The 19,858-nt window shown below is 37.5% G+C and overlaps 2 protein-coding genes across 2 annotated transcripts; one reads left to right on the top strand and one right to left on the bottom strand.

The window, feature by feature from the left end:
* The first annotated feature begins 2,497 nt into the window (after positions 1-2,497).
* Positions 2,498-8,425, top strand: LOC125067674 (myogenesis-regulating glycosidase-like). Its single transcript, XM_047676389.1, has 9 exons — positions 2,498-2,563; positions 3,493-3,624; positions 4,037-4,246; positions 4,623-5,283; positions 5,480-5,672; positions 6,042-6,151; positions 6,271-6,526; positions 7,342-7,498; positions 8,041-8,425. Exons 1-9 carry the CDS (start codon positions 2,548-2,550, stop codon positions 8,334-8,336), a joined length of 2,031 nt encoding a protein of 676 aa, XP_047532345.1. The 5' UTR covers positions 2,498-2,547; the 3' UTR covers positions 8,337-8,425.
* A 1,938-nt stretch (positions 8,426-10,363) lies between these two features.
* On the bottom strand, positions 10,364-19,472 carry LOC125067932 (nucleolar protein 6). Its single transcript, XM_047676830.1, has 14 exons — positions 19,329-19,472; positions 18,161-19,238; positions 17,032-17,302; positions 16,231-16,449; positions 16,048-16,149; positions 14,949-15,073; positions 14,376-14,540; positions 14,086-14,253; positions 13,505-13,805; positions 12,980-13,227; positions 12,725-12,900; positions 12,502-12,657; positions 11,594-11,695; positions 10,364-10,764 (listed from the first exon to the last, which is right to left on the bottom strand). The coding sequence occupies exons 1-14, from the start codon at positions 19,338-19,340 to the stop codon at positions 10,627-10,629; spliced, it is 3,261 nt and encodes a 1,086-aa protein (XP_047532786.1). The 5' UTR covers positions 19,341-19,472; the 3' UTR covers positions 10,364-10,626.
* Positions 19,473-19,858: the final 386 nt, after the last annotated feature.

Below are 19,858 nucleotides of genomic sequence, written 5' to 3'. Positions count from 1 at the left end.
TTAAGAATTCCTAATGAGCGTGAGGCTAAGTATATTAAAGTAGTCTATATAATTAATAACATTGCTGTTACCAATGTTTTATTGTAAACGTAATTTAAGTAAAAGTGTCTAAGTTTATAAGCGGGTTATGAAAAACCTATTGAAAAATAACTCATTCGAGTCTCACGAACCACAGGAGGTGTAATACGTTTGATTTTATATGAATATAAATCTATTCACACATATTTAAAAAAAATTTATGCAACATAAAAGCATTTTTATTGATTGTCACAGTTCTATCACCGGCTTCGAAAGAAACATCGTAGTTCTGAGAAGAACTGTCGAAAGAAACTCAACGGAACTTTTTTCCATACATTTATTTTTACAACTAGCCGTTGTCCGCCCCGAAAATATAACAGACCATTTAAAATTTACATATTATTCAGAAGTATTAGTTTGTACGTGACTTCAGATTTAAATTGACAAAAAAACTTACCCCTAACATATGCTATATTGTATTTAAGTCAATTGCCTTGTAAATGCTTGAACCTAAGAGTCAGGCGAACTTTGGGTCAGGCGAAAAAGAAAATATTAAGTAAATCTGTCAGGAAATTCTCGGTAGCAGTTCGGAAACTGGAAGTTAGTAACTACGTAAGTATAGTGCCCGATTTTTTTCTGGCTTTATCAACTTTGGCAACCCATGGGATTCTCAGAACGAGGAAATAGACAGTGCAGTTGTATTTGCACACACAGTAGTGCCCTACCTATAATATGGTCTATGACGCTGGCAGACAGAAATCGATCAGAGGAACACACTTTATATTGTGTCTATTTAAGATATACTCCGTCTAAATATTAATTCGTCTGACCCTAACTGGTGACAGAAGGGTTTTATTATTATATTGATGTGATATAATTTGGTCGAGTTTTATAGCTTATTTTAAGTATAATTTTACGCTCTATGGGTCTTAAAGTAAAACACATATTGAGTATTAAAAATCGTAAAAAAAATCATTTACCGAAAATTTATTATTTAAATGCAAAAAAAATATCAGGCCACTTTAAGTGTTTTTATAGGTAACATCTTAAAGTGGATGATAGTAAAACAACAGTTACCCGATGAGGATATCAGTTTTACTATCTTAATGACAAACAAATTTTAATATGACATATGTTAATAGACCGTATAATATTCTTGCTTGCACTCATTCCACTTATTTGGAAGTAGACATCTTTAGTAATTCCCATATGTCACCAGCCATCCTACAATGTATTTTTTCAGTTGATCGTGCCTTATATAATCAATCAATCTGAAAAATTTTGTGTCACATCGGATGTACTCCAAGGCTCAATTCTTGGCCCTATGCTGTTTGAAATCTTCATCAATGGTGTTGCTTCGCACATGTTTTCAATACAAGAGATTTCAGTTGAACGTCGATGTCTTCAGATTATAGTCGTAAATACACACCTGGACTTAAAACATTTACTTCATTTAACATTATGATGTAGTAAATATTATATAATGCTTATTAATTTAAAATGTAAAAGCATAACATCTAAAATGTGTTTAACAAAATATTTTAATACACCATTGAAGGAAATGTTCTTGACATTTTAAAGTAAATTCATGGTTTGGTATTATAAAACTCCAAACTCAGTTTATTAAACAGACCGACGATATTGTTTATGAGTCTTTAAGCCTATTCATTTTATGAAACGGAATACTAAACAATCATTCATATACAAGACGGTTGCTATTTGATTAGTTTGTAGGGAATAGTACGCAATTGTAGTCACTATGTATTTGTAATTATTACGTAATTTTACATTGATAATTATTAATAACATTCATTTTAATTTTATTGATGTGTAACATCATTCCTCTGGTTTTCCTGCATTTCGTGGAAGTGTATTTAATGTGAATTTAAAAAAGAATAGGGACGGAAGTGTGTAACATGAAGCCGGAAAAGCGCGCGCTATTTGATTTAACCAATGAGAGAAATGATAACAACCAATTTTCCGAGAGAATATTAAATTAATCTTGCTTATTACCAACGTGAGATGTCAAATGTTATTACTAAAGACATATATGACGACTGAGAGTCGAGTTTTTTTTTTGCTTAAATATTATGTTCTCCAAACAATTGCATGGTAAAAAAGTCTGACTTAATATGCATTCAATCAGACATTAACAAGTGGCAGCGACTGATTTAAATTAAATTCCCATATATTTAATACATTTTCTCGTCATCTAAATTTGTCTTATTGCTTCCAAAGGTTGAGTAGGTTTGGGAAAAACACCATCGCCGCCCTTACCATCTTGGCTTAAAATTTAAGTATTAAAAACGAATGATTGTACTAAAAATATTTGAAAAGTAACTATGAAAACGATAGTAGGCGTAGATGTATTTAAGACTTGCTTAAATAAGCGAATCTACGGAAAAAACTAATAAACAGTCAGTGAGAAAAGTACCTTATCATAGCAATTAAGTGCAAAGATAACACAAACTGCACATATTCAAAGATTTTGAAGAGTTGCGGTCAGTTGTGTCTGGACGCGCCGCCACCATGGGCAGATTATACGGTGAGCAAAATAAACCTATGTGCCTACTAATTAATTTATATTTTTATCTCTAAAATAGTACTCTGTCACAGTATTATATTTAGTATTCGCTATTTAGAAGGTAGGTAAACTACTATATTTGTTTTTACTATTGCAAAAAAAGTATTGACCGAAGTAGATGATATAACTAGGTGTTTAATAAAAAATATAAAATTTACTTAAACAAAGGCTTATCACGATATCCTTAAAATGATGAATCTTGCTTCACTCACTATCAGTGAGACTAAATACGATATAGGAAATATTAAAATGTATAAGCAAACAGAAGTGCTTTCTCTATTTCCTAACTCCATTATCCGTTTAACGGCAAATCCAACATAATCAGAGTTTGGCGTCGGACATACTAGCACCATATATACCACTATTGATTAAATAGATATTATAAGCGTATTTAAAAAAATTAAGTGTATCTGTTCTTGACGTAGTTTTATATTGTCCAAGCCTATTTAAGTAACCTAAGCGAGTACTCATTAGATATTTCACCGCTAAACAACAAAACCTTAGTTTCGGAAGCTTCGAAATTACAATAATATGTTGTGTTAAGTTACGAAGTTTTTTTCGATTATGTTTCAAATAGATATTCAGTTACACCTTCAAGGCGTGTCCGTGGTCGAGTAGTGAGTACACCGGTTTTCATGGGTACGCCACTCCGAGGTCCCGGGCTCGATTCCTGGCCGAGTCGATGTAGAAAAAGTTCATTAGTTTTCTATGTTGTCTTGGGTCTGGGTGTATGTGGTACCGTCGTTACTTCTGATTTTCCATAACACAAGTGCATTAGCTACTTTAATTGGGATCAGTGTAATGTATGTGATGTTGTCCAATAATTATTTATTTATTATTATTTATTTTATTGATTTATTAAGTCGGTTGATATAAAAACTTTTTTCCAGTGTTCACAGCGCTAGCTCTGTGTGCGATTGCGAACGTCCGCTCAGCTACACACACCATTTACAGCACTACCGCACTAACAGTCACAGTGGACGATGACTCTAATGGCGAAATCAGACTAATTGCTGTTAAAAGTAAGTAATTAAAGATAATAGGGATAATATTCGATGTACACATAATAATATATGAATCATCATTATTTTATTAAAATCAGGAATCTTTTATAAAAGAACATACATGCTTTTCATATCAATAGCTCCATCTAGAGATAGCTTTAGAGACGGTTCGGAGCACATTCCACCACTTTTGCTCTACTCAAATCAAAAAAAAAAAGTAGGAAACATGAAACAACTTTAATTCGCCGACCCAAATTAAAAAAAAAATTATAATTTTAAAATTTAAAAACACCAATAATATCGCTCCTATTCAAATCTATAGTTTATTTTTCTTTACTCCTCTGGTTTAGAGTATACTATTTAACATTGCCATACTAATTAATGGACGCCACGAATCGACGCCACGTACTAAACATTGGTTCCTTAACAGATGGTGTCCAGACAGTCCTATCCACCTCTATGGGACGACGTAACGAAACTCGTCGTGCCCTTGTAGCTTCACGATTCGAAATATCCTTCTCGAATAATATCACCCTATCAATCACCAACGAAAAAGTCACCACTCCCAGGGAGGGTGTCGTCTTAACCGTAACCTGGCAGGCGCCGACTTCAACACGGCTAGTGGATTGCATCGATTTGGGTAAATAAATATGTCTTTAATTGACGCAAAAAATATTTCAAACGTTATTTCATATTTCCTCTGAACCATATTATTACCCCTTTTGAAAAACCTTTATTTGTAAAATATTTACAATTTAATTCAAAATACGTATTTAAAGTCGAAAGTATCGAAATACTTTAAGTGTGAGTCCTGAATGACTAATGCTAATTCGTGTGCGTTGATTCGCTCGTACAAATAAGTGTAAACATTTGGAGTATTTTTAACAGTTGCTACGTACGCGGCGAAATCGCTCATAATTTAGGACGCACGCTAGGAGTCACCGATATGATAAAAATAAGTTGACCGAAAAGGAAAAATATTCATTTTTTTAAGTTATATCTCGCTGCTTGTTTAGGTTCTAGTAACTGGTATGGAGGGCCACAGCAGAAGCAACAATACTGGCCCATCGAGAAGCTCAAGTTTAAAGAATACTCCTACGTTACCAAAGAAGCTGATAACTGTGGTATAGCGGAACCCTACTGGTTAAGTTCAGAAGGCTTATTTTATTTCTTTGATAAAAAGGTTCCGCTATTCGTCGACCAAAACAACGCAGTCCAAAATGGAACATGTTTCATTGCACAAGTCAAACCACCATACTCATCTAAAAGAGCGCAAAACTATTTGATTTACACCATAGGAATATTCGAAAACGCCCGCCAGGCCCATGAATATGCCGTTTATAAAATATTAAAAAAACCAAGTGGATATCCGAACGAGAGAATGGTCACCTATCCGATCTGGTCTACATGGGCTCGTTATAAGCAAGATGTCAACCATGAAGTCGTTCTCCAATTCGCTGATGAGATTGTTAAACGTGGTTTCCCCAACTGTCAGTTAGAAATCGATGACCTTTGGGAAATATGCTACGGTTCTTTAACTATAGATGTTAACAGATTCCCTAGCATGTTGGCTACGGTGAACAGTTTGAAATCCAAAGGATTTAATGTAACAGTTTGGGCTCATCCATTTATAAATAAGGGGTGCGAGCCTTGGTACACCGATGCGAAAAATTTGGGGTAAGATTTTCATGTAACACAACAAATTACTATAAAAAAGTATCAAAAATATTTCAATCGTTATGAAAAAAAAACTTAAAACCATTTTACCTATATAGTCTATGCATTTATTATTGCATAAAGGGATTGTGGCTGATTTTAATGTAAATAAAATATATTTTAATTCTGACAAAGTAGTGAAAATGATATTGCACAGTTACTTGGTGACGTCTGAAGCTAACTCAGTGGAGACGAGCTGGTGGAATGATAACGGTACCACAGCCGCGTACATCGACTTCACAAAACCTGCTGTACGCGAGTGGTACGTTAGCAGACTGGTTCAGCTACAAAGGCAACATGGAATCGACAGTTATAAGTTCGACGGTGGAGAAACCAGTTGGTCACCTGGGGTATATTAATTTCTAGTTAATTTACCACGGGTCCTTTAGTAACCAATTCATTTCGTAACCAAAAATTAACGATTTTAATTAAATGTCTTATTTGTTTACATTTTTATTATATACATACTTACCTCCTTAAACATCATAGGTCATATAATTAAAGGAACAACCGGAAACTAAATTATACATTATGGCGAATATGTAGATGTGGATATAACGAGTAAGATCTCGCAGGTTCAAAATTCATCATCAATTTTATTTGCTTTTTCTTGATAATTGATTTAGTAACATCGCGAGGATAAGTCCATCAATAAAATGTGATGCCAAATTAATTCGTTCTTCTTTCTTCGTAATAATATATATTTTTTACTCTACTAGGTTCCGGTTCTACAAGGAGATATCGATTTACAACCAGAAACCATAACGGCTGATTATGTTAGGGCTGTCGCTTCATTTGGAAGTTTAGTTGAAGTGAGATCGGGATACGGGTAAATATACTACTTTTTTAATAATAATTTATTTCATTAACCGTAATCTGCGATAATTTGCATCAGTCAGGCATCCTGTACGCTTAATATCATCGTCTTAAGATAACAATATTTTTTAGAACCCAAGACCTTCCAATCTTCGTACGCATGATCGATAAGGACTCGTTCTGGACGTTTGATAACGGACTGCCAACTCTCATCACGACCTTGCTTCAAATGAACATGAACGGATACACCCTCGTCTTGCCGGATATGATAGGCGGTAACGGTTATTCTGGTGCGCCATCTCGTGAGCTATTCATCAGGTGGTTACAAGCTAACACCTTCATGCCGAGCATGCAATTCTCTTACGTGCCTTGGGACTACGACAACGAAGTAAGACTGCTCATCTCATAAATATTTATTTTAGTAGGTAGACGAGAAAGCATCACACACACTAATGCAAGAAATATAAACAACTCCTTAGCACATCAATACGCAACTAACCAAAAGATCTAGTCTTAAAATGGCACGTCCCATATTCTTGTAATTACTGATTCCCTCCGGTATTTTCGATTTAAATGGCAAATTACAACTACAGACATCTGAGGAACGAAAATTGACTTCCATTAAAGTGAGCCAGTGTAACTACAGGTACAGAGATATGACATCGTAGTTTCTAAGGTTAATTGCGCATTGATAATATAAGGAACGATTAATATTTCTTACAGTACCAATGTGAGTACCAATGTGAGTACAGTGGTGACCACATACCATCTGGTGGCCCATTTGCCAGTCCACCAAACAAATGTGACATAAAAAAAATACCGAATCGTATTTGGGTCTCTTTATCATAAAATCGTAAATCATTGAACAAATGAATTTGAATTTGAGTAAGTCCGTATGCAATGTCTTAGCTAAAAGTAATACTTTTGATATGCGAACATAACACTTTGAAGGTAACCAAAATGTACTAAAAGAGCAGTATAAACCTTTATAAGTCGTATAAACCTTCCGACCGTTTATGCCGCTGAGTTTAATGTCACTAAACTGAATTGTGAAAATTTTCTTGACAATAAAACCATTATTCTCTATAATATTTTTCTACCAGAAGTTATACGTATAATTACGTGGATTTAATTTTAAACCACTAAATATTACGAGGCAGTTTTGTCCACATACACGTAAATAAAATAGTATTTGATTACAAGACCATCGCAATAAGCAAGAAGTTCGTCGACCTCCACACGCAATACGCTCCCGAAATCATAAAGGCGTTGCAGCGCGCCGTGAGCGAGGGCGCGCCCGTCAACGCGCCCGTCTGGTGGGTCGCGCCCGACGACCGCACCGCGCTCGCCGTGTGGGACGGTGAGTGTGACGGCGATCGGACGCGAACGAATCCCGAAACTATGTAACTATATCTTTAACACGACGATGAAGTAGATCATCTCTCGCACGATCATAAGGACCCTCCTTTTTACTGCGACACGGACATAATATTATATATGAAAATACGTCGTTATTTTTGTTAGATATAATAAGAACTCAACACCATTTGACCGATCACCATGGAAATCGGGACGTATATGTATTTTTTGGAAGTTTGTATATCCTTCGCGTTATCATTTGCCGCTAGTTAGCGCTCAACTTGACAATGATAATGCAAAAATATAAACAATGAATTAAAGTCACCTGCCAAATCAACTGCGCATACCAACTTAATATTGGTACACTGGACCACCTGCATGCAGACATTGCGGAACTGACGGACGAAGCTTTTTCTAATATCTAGTTCTTCTCGAGAGAAGGTTTGTTCTTTGGAGTGTATTTCATAAGTTCCTCCAGAGTTATATATGGCACACATGTACGATTTAACACCTAACAACTAAACCATTATGTCTTATTTTCAGAGTATCTCCTAGGCGAGAACATCCTAGTGGCACCTGTAATCGTAGAGGGTGCGACTTCGCGAGACATCTATCTCCCAGCGGGCAATTGGCTCGACCGAGGGAATACTTCGAATATAATCCAGGGCCCGACGTGGCTGCGCGGCTACAGCGCCGGCCTGGCCGAGCTGCCCTTCTTCGTGCGCACCAACGCCACCGCCGAGCCGGGCGCCGCCGGCGCTCCCGCCGCCGCTTGCCTCCTAGTCCTTGTCGGCACTCTCCTCAGTATCGTCCACAAGTTTCAATACGATACATTATGAATGAACACTTATCACATATTATATATATATTATATTTTGTATTTGTAACTTAATGTTGATAATAACAATAAACGAATGATTTATAATTGTTTTATAGTGTTAATGTGTGAATACCACACCACACGCCACAGCACACCTTTAAAATCGTAGTTTAAGTTCTAGAACTTTTCTTTCTTTCTATTCTTTCGATACTTATATACCCGCCAACCAGTGACGGACACATTTCATTCTACGCTACCTGGTACTAATACAAGCGTCTTTCGTTTTTTAATGTGAGGTGTCACTGTTAAAATTATTAACCTCTTATATGGTGTACGTGCGCTCAAAGGATATATGATAGTAAATTTACTTTGTGATTACACTGGCAAAACGATCGCATCAGACCGTTTCAAATAGAAATATGAATAAAAACATTTGTAAGTTACAAACTTTGAAAAAGTCCAGTTGGGTTTATATACACATACCTACCATATATATATACCTACCAATCGGAAAAGGAATCAAGAATTATACTAAATGCCACATGGCCTTGTAAAGGGGACACCTTATGGTAGGTGTTCACCACCGCCCACAGACACAGTCTCACTCAACCTACAAATCGGAACACAATACTAAGTTTTCCCTTTTGGCGGTCTGAATATGTCGTGGTAACAAAATGACCTTATAAACAGTCCTACCACATATTAGGTGTTCTATAGGTATTATGTACTTCCATTTGTTCTCGCTGTTATATTTACTAACAAGATAATTATAACAAAAACATGCAGTAATTAAGTCCACTTAACATTGTCTGGATTGACAATTATTACACGTATGACCCAACGATGCCCCCGAGATGGCCCAGTGGTTAGAACGCGTGCATCTTAACCGATGATTTCGGGTTCAAACCCAGGCAGGCGCCACTGAATTTTCATGTGCTTAATTTGTGTTTATAATTCATCTGGTGCTCGGCGGTAAAGGAAAACATCGTGAGGAAACCTGCATGTGTCTAATTTCAACGAAATTCTGCCACATGTGTATTCCGCCAACCCGCATTGGAGCAGCGTGGTGGAATATGCTCCAAACCTTCTCCTCAAAGGGAGAGGAGGCCTTTATCCCAGCAGTGAGACATTTACGGGCTGCTAATGCTAATGCCCCAACGACTCGACTATAAATACTTAAATGAGTACAAGAATCACTTTAGAAGATCCTTTGTTACGCTTTATAAAGATTATCATAAAGTACACTTGTCTTTAAACATTTTTAAGTTTTTCTCGTATACAAGGATGAATTTTTTCACGGGTATTGGTGTATATTCTACATTATGGACAATGTGCATAGTGTTTAGAGCTCACTTCATATTTAATTTGTGAAATGTTAGATATGTGCGCTTGTGTTAAGAAACATTACCTTTACCATTATTTTACTTTTTAATGCTTTTGTTAGGTCTATCTTGGAATATTGCTCTACAGTTTGGAACCCTTTTTATAAAACGTATAAAAATAAAATAGAAAAAATTCAGTCAAAATTTTTGAAACATTTGCGATTTAGAGGTGGATTTTCCGATAATACTAAAAATAGTGATATCTCTGGTATCATCCCGTTAAATGTCTTTTTACTTTTAAAAAACATTTAAAAAACTTTTTAAATGTCCCCGCCTTAACGCGAGAAACCAAACTTTATTTTTTGTACCCCTTTGTAAGTGTGCCTATTCGAAGAATATGTTCTTGTTACGTGCGTGTAAAAATTATAACATACATTGTAAAGAATTAGATATATTTAACTCAAAAATTAGTGAATTTAAATTTAGTTTACGTCATATTACTAAACTATAACTGTTTTACTTGCTTTTTATACTTTCTGTTTTTGTTTTTATTTTTAATGTAAGTTGTCATTTGTTTGTATTAATTTTAAGTGGAAACTTGATTGATTTATGTTTTTCTTATATTTGTTTTTTTTCTATTAAGTGTAATTATAATTGTTTGTTTCCCAAATAAATAAATAAGTTATTGAAAAAAAAAAACAATTATTTGCAATTTTTTATTTTTTATTTTAACAAGTACAACAAACAACAAGTTTCTATACTTTTTTATGAATGTAGGTGGTATGGCTTTGTGCAAGCCCGTCTGAAGGTATCGCCCACTCAACCAGAGACGTAACATCTTAGTTCCCAAAGTGGTGCGTTAGCAATGCAAGCAATACTTACAATTTACAGCGGTGATGTCTATGGACAGTGGTTGCCACTTACCATCAGGTGGCCCATTTGCCAGTCTGCCAAACCTATTTGAATAAAATAATGTAGAAGGCGTCGTCACTCGGTTGGTTGGCTCACTTCGATCACGAGACCTTCGCCGAGGATCCGGAAGTCTTCAAGAATGGCCTCGATGTTCACTTTGTACTTCGTCTCTCCGTTTATTGTCACGGGCATTAATGCGTTCGCGTTTAATGTCTGAAATCATTTATATACATTGGTTCGACATACAGATTCTAACAAGAACCGCTAAGAATTAAATCCAGTCTTCGGGTAAGATTGAGGGTTTCTATCCACTGGGTCACCTCGAAATTTATATATCTTATATCAATAGATCCTCCTGATCCCAGTACTTTTTGTTAGTGTATAACCTTGTTAGTAACGTTGCTCAATTTATTATATTATTTATATTATTGTCCTCAACTCACGCCATTCACCACGACATGATATTATAATTACAATTCTCTCATCTTAACGTAGATGTTTCACAAGATTAAATGTCGTATTTGAGCTAATGTTGAGACATGAACAACTTGTTTTAATATATGTACGAGGGAGCGTTTTTATGTTCGCGGAATAGGGGAGAAATAAAAAAAGCAAATTATTTTTCTTTTCAATATATTCGCGTACAAGGCGGATACAGGTTGTTCAGATCTTTCAATTAATTTATTTATACCCTCATAAAAAATGTCTTCAAAAAACGCCGAAAATGCATCCTTGACTTTTTTTTTAATGTGATAGGTGGCAAACGACGTGAGGTTCATCTGATCGAAAGTGACTAACATGGACATCTGCAGCACCGAGGGGCTTGCAGATACGTTGCGAGCCTTTAAGGAAGGAGTACGCTCTTTTCTTGAAGATTCCCAAGTCTTATCGGTTCGGAAAAACCGTCGGCGAAAGTGCTTTAGGCGAGGCAGAAAATGTCTTAAAAATCGCGCTGTTGTGCATGTTCGAACATCTAGGTGGTGCGGGTGAAACTTGGTAGGAAATCGTGTGTATAATAATTGTATGAATTATCAATCATTACCTGAAATTCTCTAGGTTCGTGAATATCTGGCTTCCACAGGACCGCGATGACATCCCCTCCGTACTCGTCGTAGAAGAACACTGCGAAGTCGTCATATGCTGACTGGAATATAAATAATAAATGTTACTAAATATAATAATTAACTCATAAGCATTTGTACTGGAAATAATATTGACCAATCATACATCGGCAATATGCTACCAACATCGGGACATTGAACCGGAATACAACGATACTAAGTATTGGTAGAATATCTGATGAGTGGTACCTAACCAAACGGGCTTGCACGAAGCTCTATCACCAAGAAGTTTTATTTTGAATCATAACCTACTTTTACTACTACCTTACTAACCTTTCTACAAAGCGAATACCTCCAATCGCCGGCACTAATAAGCAGATATGTAAATGATTGAACCTGTCAATCCTAAAACAGTCACAGTGCCACAAGCCACAAGTTATTGTTGTTGTCGTTCGAAGTCCTTCCACATCATAAAAGCAACCAAAGTACTATGAAAATGCCAAAACATCCAGCTGTTCTTCCACCTAGAAATCGATGTGCTACTTAAAGTGCGTCTCGAAGAAACAAACGCAGCAGTGTACGACACTTACTAAATTCTAAAGGGGACACAAACAGTAGTCTTGTAGATCGAGATGAGGCCGAAAACAGATCGGTTTTGAAAAGTTCAGAGAATGAAGGATATGCCCTCATCCTCGGCATCAGTAGATGTAAAAAACTTATTTTTGACAACAAAAAACGAAACACGTAGGACTCGAAAAGGAGGTTTTAAGGTTTTTGGAACGTGCCGAACTAATATATATACTTATACTTGATAATTGGGATGCTCGGGTGAGGAAAAATAACGTGGATCGCATAAGTCGAATTCGAAGTCAAAATAAAAATAACTCACTCTCAACTCGTCCAAATATTTCTGCACGGGATCGAACTCGACGACCGGAATGAAGCCCTCGCCGTCCGCCGCCCCGGCCGCGCCCGCTCCCCCGCGCCGCCGCCCCCGCAGCCGCACCAGCGCGTCGTAGCCGCGCAGCGACGGCACGAACACCTCCTGCGCCGAGCGAACCGTTAGGACCGGAGGGCGGGCCCCGCCACGCGAGGAGAACGGCGGTACCCACCAGCACGTCCCCGCCGGCCCGCACGTGCCGCAGCGCGGCGCGCGCCAGGCCCCGCGCGCGGCGCAGCACGGCGCCCGGGGGGCCCGCGCCCGCGTCCGCGCCCGCCGCCCACACGCACATGCTCGACCGCGGCGACTGCGCCCGGAGGCGCCGCTCGATGTCCGCCATCTCCTCCTCTGGAACGATCGGAGCAACCGTCAGCGTCGAGGCGCGGGCGGCGGGGGCGCCGAGGGCGGCGGCGGCGGCGGCACTCACTGGCGAGGTCGCCGCCGAGGTCGAGCAGCAGCGCGTCCCGCGACCAGTCGGTGTCGGCCAGCAGGCGCAGCGCGCGCAGCAGGGCGGCGCGCTCGGCGCCGGCGCGCGCGCCGCCCGCGCGCTCGGCCGCGGCCGCCGCCAGCAGCGCGCTCAGCTCGGGCGCGAAGTGCGGCGCCAGCAGGTGGCTCGCCAGCCAGCGCCGCAGCAGGCGCGCCGTGGCGCCGAAGCCGGGGTGGCGCCGCTGCAGTCTGCGACGGGACGGACCGGTTATCGCTCCGACCTGTACTGTTTCTCTTTTGGACGTAATCATTTCGAGATCATTTTTACGTCTCGACTATATTACGTTCGAATTATTTTTTATTCTTGTTTGATGTTTTTCTTTAATTAGCGTACTTCGATTTCAGTAAGTTGGAATCCTCCCTCGATTAAAGCGCTACGAGTATTTTTTTTACACGATTGATCGATACCTTGTTGAGCGCGTTCAAGCCGACTCTTCGGCTTCGCTATGAGTGTAGATATATTTACCCGTGCAGGGCCCCCCGCAGCCTGGGCAGCGCCACGGTCTCGCGCTCCAGCTCCACACTCTCTGCGCTCTCCTTGAACTTCACCACGCCCCCCTCCACTTGTCTCCGTAGGAGTGTTATCTCCTTGGGGTGAGCGATCTGAAGACGGAAGACTAGACCGTTTTTGAGCACGTCGACATGCGAGTCGTAGGCTTGGGTCGGGAGAGAGTACTGCTTCTTTAGACGCTCTGCTATTTGGAAGTGGAAGGCCGCTTTGAGGCAGCGGAACGCTTCCAAATCACCCGGCCACTTTCCGCTGTAAGCTGAAATAAGATTATTTTAGTAATGTTGTAATAAATATAGTCATTACTATATTTTTAATAACTTTATAACGTAATCTGTGTCGGTTCTACCCGTGCACATTATATATTTCAGTGTGAAGAGTGGATATCCAAATCATATACTACACAACATAATACTATTATATTATAACAGTCATTAGTGTCCTAAGTGGCAGCTTTACTTTAAATAGTTTGTTAAATAACAATTCAAAAGTGCTTTGACAGCCTAGACATATTAATAAAGACAATTAACAACACTCACTCAGCTCCAGCACGGCCCTGTTGACGGGCGTGTAGGCGGCGCCGCCCGCCAGCAGCGTGACGTCACCGCGCCGCAAGCCCCGCCCCGCGCCCGCCGCGCCCCCCGCGCCCCCCGCGCCCGCCGCGCGCGCCGGGAACGGCTCGCAGTAGCTGAACACCGGGGATATGCCTGCGGACACCCCGACAATCGCATTTGTATGATAATATTCGTCAACCATTACGAATATAAATGTTTGAGACTATGATCGCGCCACCCTTTTTACTTATATGACGCGATCGGTCGTGGCTCACCGTGCACGGCGGTGACGTCGAGCGGCAGCTGGCTGAGCTCGCGCAGCTGGGCGCGCAGCTCGTCGAAGGCGGCCAGCACGGCGCGCGTGCGCGGCTCCGGCTCGCCCTCGGCGTCCAGCGCCGCCAGCTCGCCGCCCACGTGCCGCAGCCGCGCCGCCGGGACGCCTGCCCACACGCACAGCGTTACTCGCCACTCACCACTCACATCACTCCTAGTGATGCCCTACTCGTCTCGAAGGAGGCGAGTCAGCGTAGTGGTAACGGGCACAGTATACGCGACATCACACGACGACACTGCCGATGTCCATGCTACTTGCCAATGTGGTGGTGACCGTTGACAATCAAATGGCATCTGTGCGTGATACGTCTTTCTGTCTAATATAAATATGTATCACATAGAAATTATTGTCAGGAAGACGTGTAAGAAGATAATACAGCATTTTTCAATTATTTTAAGTTTATATTTAAGGTTACTTCAGCATCGTCAGACCTAAAATTTTAAGTGCTTTCTGAGGTTTTCTCGCGTCTGCTCTACAGTGGTATATAATGTTGTAAGTAGAAATGTAACCTCACCATACTTCTGTAGCAGTAGATATTGCAGGATCTGCGGCAGGACGGGGCCTTCTTGCCACACGCACGCCTCCGTGATGGACCCGTCTTGAAACCGACGCAGTTCCGACTTATCGCCCCAGAATGCCCTAAACGTCAGATTCTATTAACATGATTTGTCTTGAGGTGTTACTACATTTAAAAAAACAAAAATGCGAATCGCGGACTCGCACACTGTGAATACCGTACCACCAAACAGATAGACAAACAGACACTGATGTAACAACAAATTTACGGTTTTGGATGTGTTCCGAAGCTTGTGATACAAGATATTACTTCTTACAAAATTTCTTGATTCCAGGGTATAGGTTTTGACTCCTTGTGCGAATGTTTGGAAATGCGACATAACCCACCACATCTTTTGACTTAGAGTTTTTAATTTTTCACAGGTTTAAAGGACCGCAGACCTCAGTATTTGATATTATCTCAAATTTATACATCTACGTGTTTCTGAAAAAAACGTTCTCAACGAACAGACGGGCAGACAGACGAAGACACGGAACGAAATAATATTACAAGGGCTTTTTTTCCTTTAGAGTCAAAATTAAATAAAACTGCAGTGACAGAAATTACAAATTTAAAAACGAGTACTTCTATTTTGTTTTACGTAAAGCAGAATCAAAGCTGATTTTAACCTATAGATAATTGTAATATTATTTTTATTTACAAAACTGTTTTACTATTTAACCAATAATTTCGTGATTGTTTCAGACGAGCGCACACTGTGTACCAATCATTTACTGTATAATATTCACCATATGTGTAACGGTTGAGTTATTATAGAATCAAGTTTTTTATAGGGTCAATATAAGAACTTATTGTATAATTGCGTATGTTACAACCCGACGGCGATAGATGGCGCTGATTGAAGTTGTCACTTTCCTGAATCCTTTCCTTAATATTATGTAAGCAGATCTAATAAAATTATAGTTGTGAACTGTAAAAAACAATTCCCTGGTTACGTTCGCCATTTGAACCCCGATATTACTTCGGTGTATGCACATAACATTGAAGTCCACGATAACTGAAATTATAACAGGTTATCAATTTGTTTAATAATTACCTGAACTCTTCCGCTTCAGGCATGTTAGCCGGTGGTCCTCTGTCGACGATGTTCATTGAATTTTCATTCAATATAAAACCGAACATCAAATTTTCTTCATATCTGAATAAAAAAAAAAAAAAAAACGAGTAATTTTGTTTAGTTTTGTCCTTTAACTAATTTTCCTGAGTTATGTAACCTCACCCTTCCTTTTTCGCTTTCTCCAATGTAGTTTTGACTGGCCAAGAGAAATTTGCTTCAACAATTTCCTGTATCAAATCAACTCTGTTACTAAGACCCTTAGATATTAGGTTATACAGGGTGTCCGTCACCAGTGACAAATGATCAAGACCATAGTTAATTCTTGTTTGTTTCGAAACTCTACTTAACACATTTTCCTTCACTTCAGGGAAACTATCAAATCTGAAATAAAAGCATTTTATAGTATTCATTGCACTATGTTTTATAAAATAATATGAAATTTAAACGAAAAACAATTTGCCTTCAAATATTACTCTTAGAAAATAAATAATATCAATTCATAATCAGATTTAAGATCTTATACATTCCATTTTTTCTTATTGGACAAGGACTAAAGGCATAATATAATTTTTCAAATCACACATGACAGCAGAAAGGTTATGAGGCAACAAACGTAAAAAACACTCAAATTGAGAAGAAATTGAAACATAGTATGTAGATTAAATTAGTTTCACTTATTAAAAACAATTGTTTAAATTTGAATTAGTTGTTAAAAAATTAGTTACTAAATGTTTAGTATCCATCCTGTGATTTTCACTTCAAAAGGCAGCCAGTACACTGGTGAGTTATTGTTGGTTATGGATATCTTTATATTGTGTATAAACTAGACTCCTGTGAAGCCGTTGGACCCATTTCTATGTATTTTTTGTATGTATTTGTGTGGATGGTTTTGTTTGAACCCGTTAGGTTAAAATACTCATTGAAGTCGTGAAAGGCAGCTAATGTAAGTATATATTTTCTCACCTCAGTATATTATCGAACTGCAACAAATCTGTGGCAGGTGTCATAAACAATGGAATGAAGCCATTTATTTTTCCATTGTCCAATAATTCTATTGCAAGTGCAGATTCTCTCTTCAAAGCATAGTAAGTGCCCTTACACATCTGCCAGCATATATTGTAATAGCCAGTTTTATCAACAAATACGATGGGAAAATGCTGGTGAAACTCTTCTATTGATGGTGTTTTCTGGTCTTTATTCAAAGTTATGCCTTTTGAATCCCATTCCGATGATTCTGTAAGTAAAAAGATAAGCTTTTATAGGACATTCTCTTTATTAAATTGCAAGATATAATGTAGGCACAATGAAATAAACACAGACGGTTAATAAAAAAAATGATTGCACTGAATTATGAAATGTTTCTTCTTTAAATAGAAAGTTAAATAAAAGTGTAGCAAATATTTAAAATGTACTTATATTTATTTTACTACACACACATTAAATTATTGTTGTGCATTAACCAATATAATCATTTATTTTTATTTTTGATATCTTTATTCTTAAATTATTCATTTCATACCAACATAGTCATCTTCTCAGCACGAGTTTGACTTGGGCTATAGATGCCGAGAATTTAGCATGGAATGTACTTTTGTGAGTACAGACATACGATTATATGTAAAAGAATATCACTATAGTCAGTGGAAAAGATGATAAAACATAATTAGTTAGTTTTTAGTGCCTTTTTCATTTATAAATTTATAGTTTAACTGATCAAAATTATTTAGCAAGTGTTTAATTAAACAATGATTCTTTTCTTTATCTTTTAATTGATTTGACAAGAAGTTACAGCATTATTTAACTAATCTACCAATATGATCTACCAATCTGTGCAAAATTTATAGTTAAAATGGTTAATGATTTAGAAGTTAATTATTTGTTGGGTAAACCACACAAGGGAAATATTTATATAAAGATCAATAAAAAATCACATGGATGTACAGTTAATATGCTGCATAGTAGAGTAATTGTACATACAAACTAGGCACTAACAGTAACAAGAGCATAGCTCGGATTGTAAAATAATTAATGTGTCTTGTTGGCACAAATAAAAGCCAGAAAAAAAAAAAAAAAAAAATTAATATAAACTTACTCAATGCTATCCAAACATTCCGTACAATTTGATAACTGCTCATTATATTGTTAATTCTCTTTGACTGTACAAGGTATGCAATCAACATGCTGATCACATAGCCAGATACTTGTAAATCACGCTGCTTGATCCATATCTTAAGCAAAATTACAGCCTGTTTTAAATTTTCACTGTTTATCAATATTTCTTTTAGGAAATCTTGGTTATATGATGCAGTAAGATCGCACAGCACACTGCTGTTATAATATGGGGTTGGTGGACCAATTTCAGAAACATTTTCCTGATTTTCAGTGGAATACAACCATGATTCTCTTAAATTATTCCGAGTTGGACTAAATCTGTGCAATTTATATGCTTCAGCATCACACACAAGATTCAGACGCATAGCTAAATGATTGCCAAGTTTTCCACTGGGTTTAATATCAACGGACGGTTTTGTTTCACATCCATTTAAAAATGAATATTTTAATTCCTCTATTATGTCTGTTTGCGTCAAATAAGAAGCAATATAAGCTAGATATGCAGCTCGCTTTTTATGGTATTTATAATTTATTGAGTCATTCTTAGTATAAGTCTCGGCTGGTACCGCAACTTGTAAATCAACTATTAATTTTGAATTAATTGAACATCCCAGGGCATATGAACCAACTATTTCGACATCAGTAAATTTGTGAAATTTAAACATAACTTTTGTTTTGTTGTGCTCTTTACTGATTGGTAGTTTAACATTTAGTTGCTTAGCAAACGATTTTTCACTTAAATCATATTCAGTTTCGTCTTCAGGTATGGATAATAAGTGTGTTTTAAAGTCTGAGAACCATTCTTTAATTCTGTTTACAGTTTTTTCTTTTACCTTAACTTCTTGCAGTATCTCTTCAATTTGAAGTCTAAATAAGTTCGAGTTAAACAAATTCTCAGTTTCCTGGAGCCTATTCAATTCGTTAGCAGTTGGTTGACGATATAAGCTTTTCGTTTTTATACGTTTTATTCCTTCTTTACTATCTAAATCGTTAAGCCTCTTGCCATTTTCATTAATTATGTTTGATTCTCCTCCACTCAAAACCGAATTCTTCATAGCCTACGAATAAATTATATTTTAATATCAAAGTAATAAATTCGGACTTCGAAATGAATTTTATTCTTGTTTATGATTAATATTTATACTTACGCGCTTTACCATCGTGATAGAACATTAAAAGAAGTATATTTTGAATATTATCATAATAAATTGAATTGTTACAGATTACAATAATCAATATAATTTTAAATGAGCAACTGGTATTAAGGTTATAAATTCGTAAACAACATGCGTCGCAAGTCGCAACATGCCATGTGTGACTTTGACATTTCAATTACCAAGTAGCGATAGACTAACAATAATCACATAACATTTTATTGAATGAAATCAATTAAACAGAATTTGAAAAATTGAATGGTTTTTAACTATATAACATATTGCTATAGTAAGATTGTTTTGCTCTAGTTTAAATATGAATGTGTCAGCGTAATTACAGGTAAAAAGTTTTTATAATATAATATATGACATATTTCTTACACTGCTACATACTGTAGTATACATATGCAAATGTGACCAATTATACTAAGATAAGATGGCCTATTTGCTCATTAATTTCCCTCTCTCTCGGCACACGTCCACTACTTATTTTTTTACTTATTTTATTATACATATTATTTTAT

This window comes from Vanessa atalanta, chromosome 12, assembly GCF_905147765.1.
Source record: "Vanessa atalanta chromosome 12, ilVanAtal1.2, whole genome shotgun sequence".
In the NCBI taxonomy this organism is placed as follows: Eukaryota; Metazoa; Arthropoda; class Insecta; order Lepidoptera; family Nymphalidae; genus Vanessa; species Vanessa atalanta.
The sequence above is the reverse complement of the archived record's forward strand: the minus strand, read 5'-3'. Positions and strand labels throughout refer to the sequence as shown.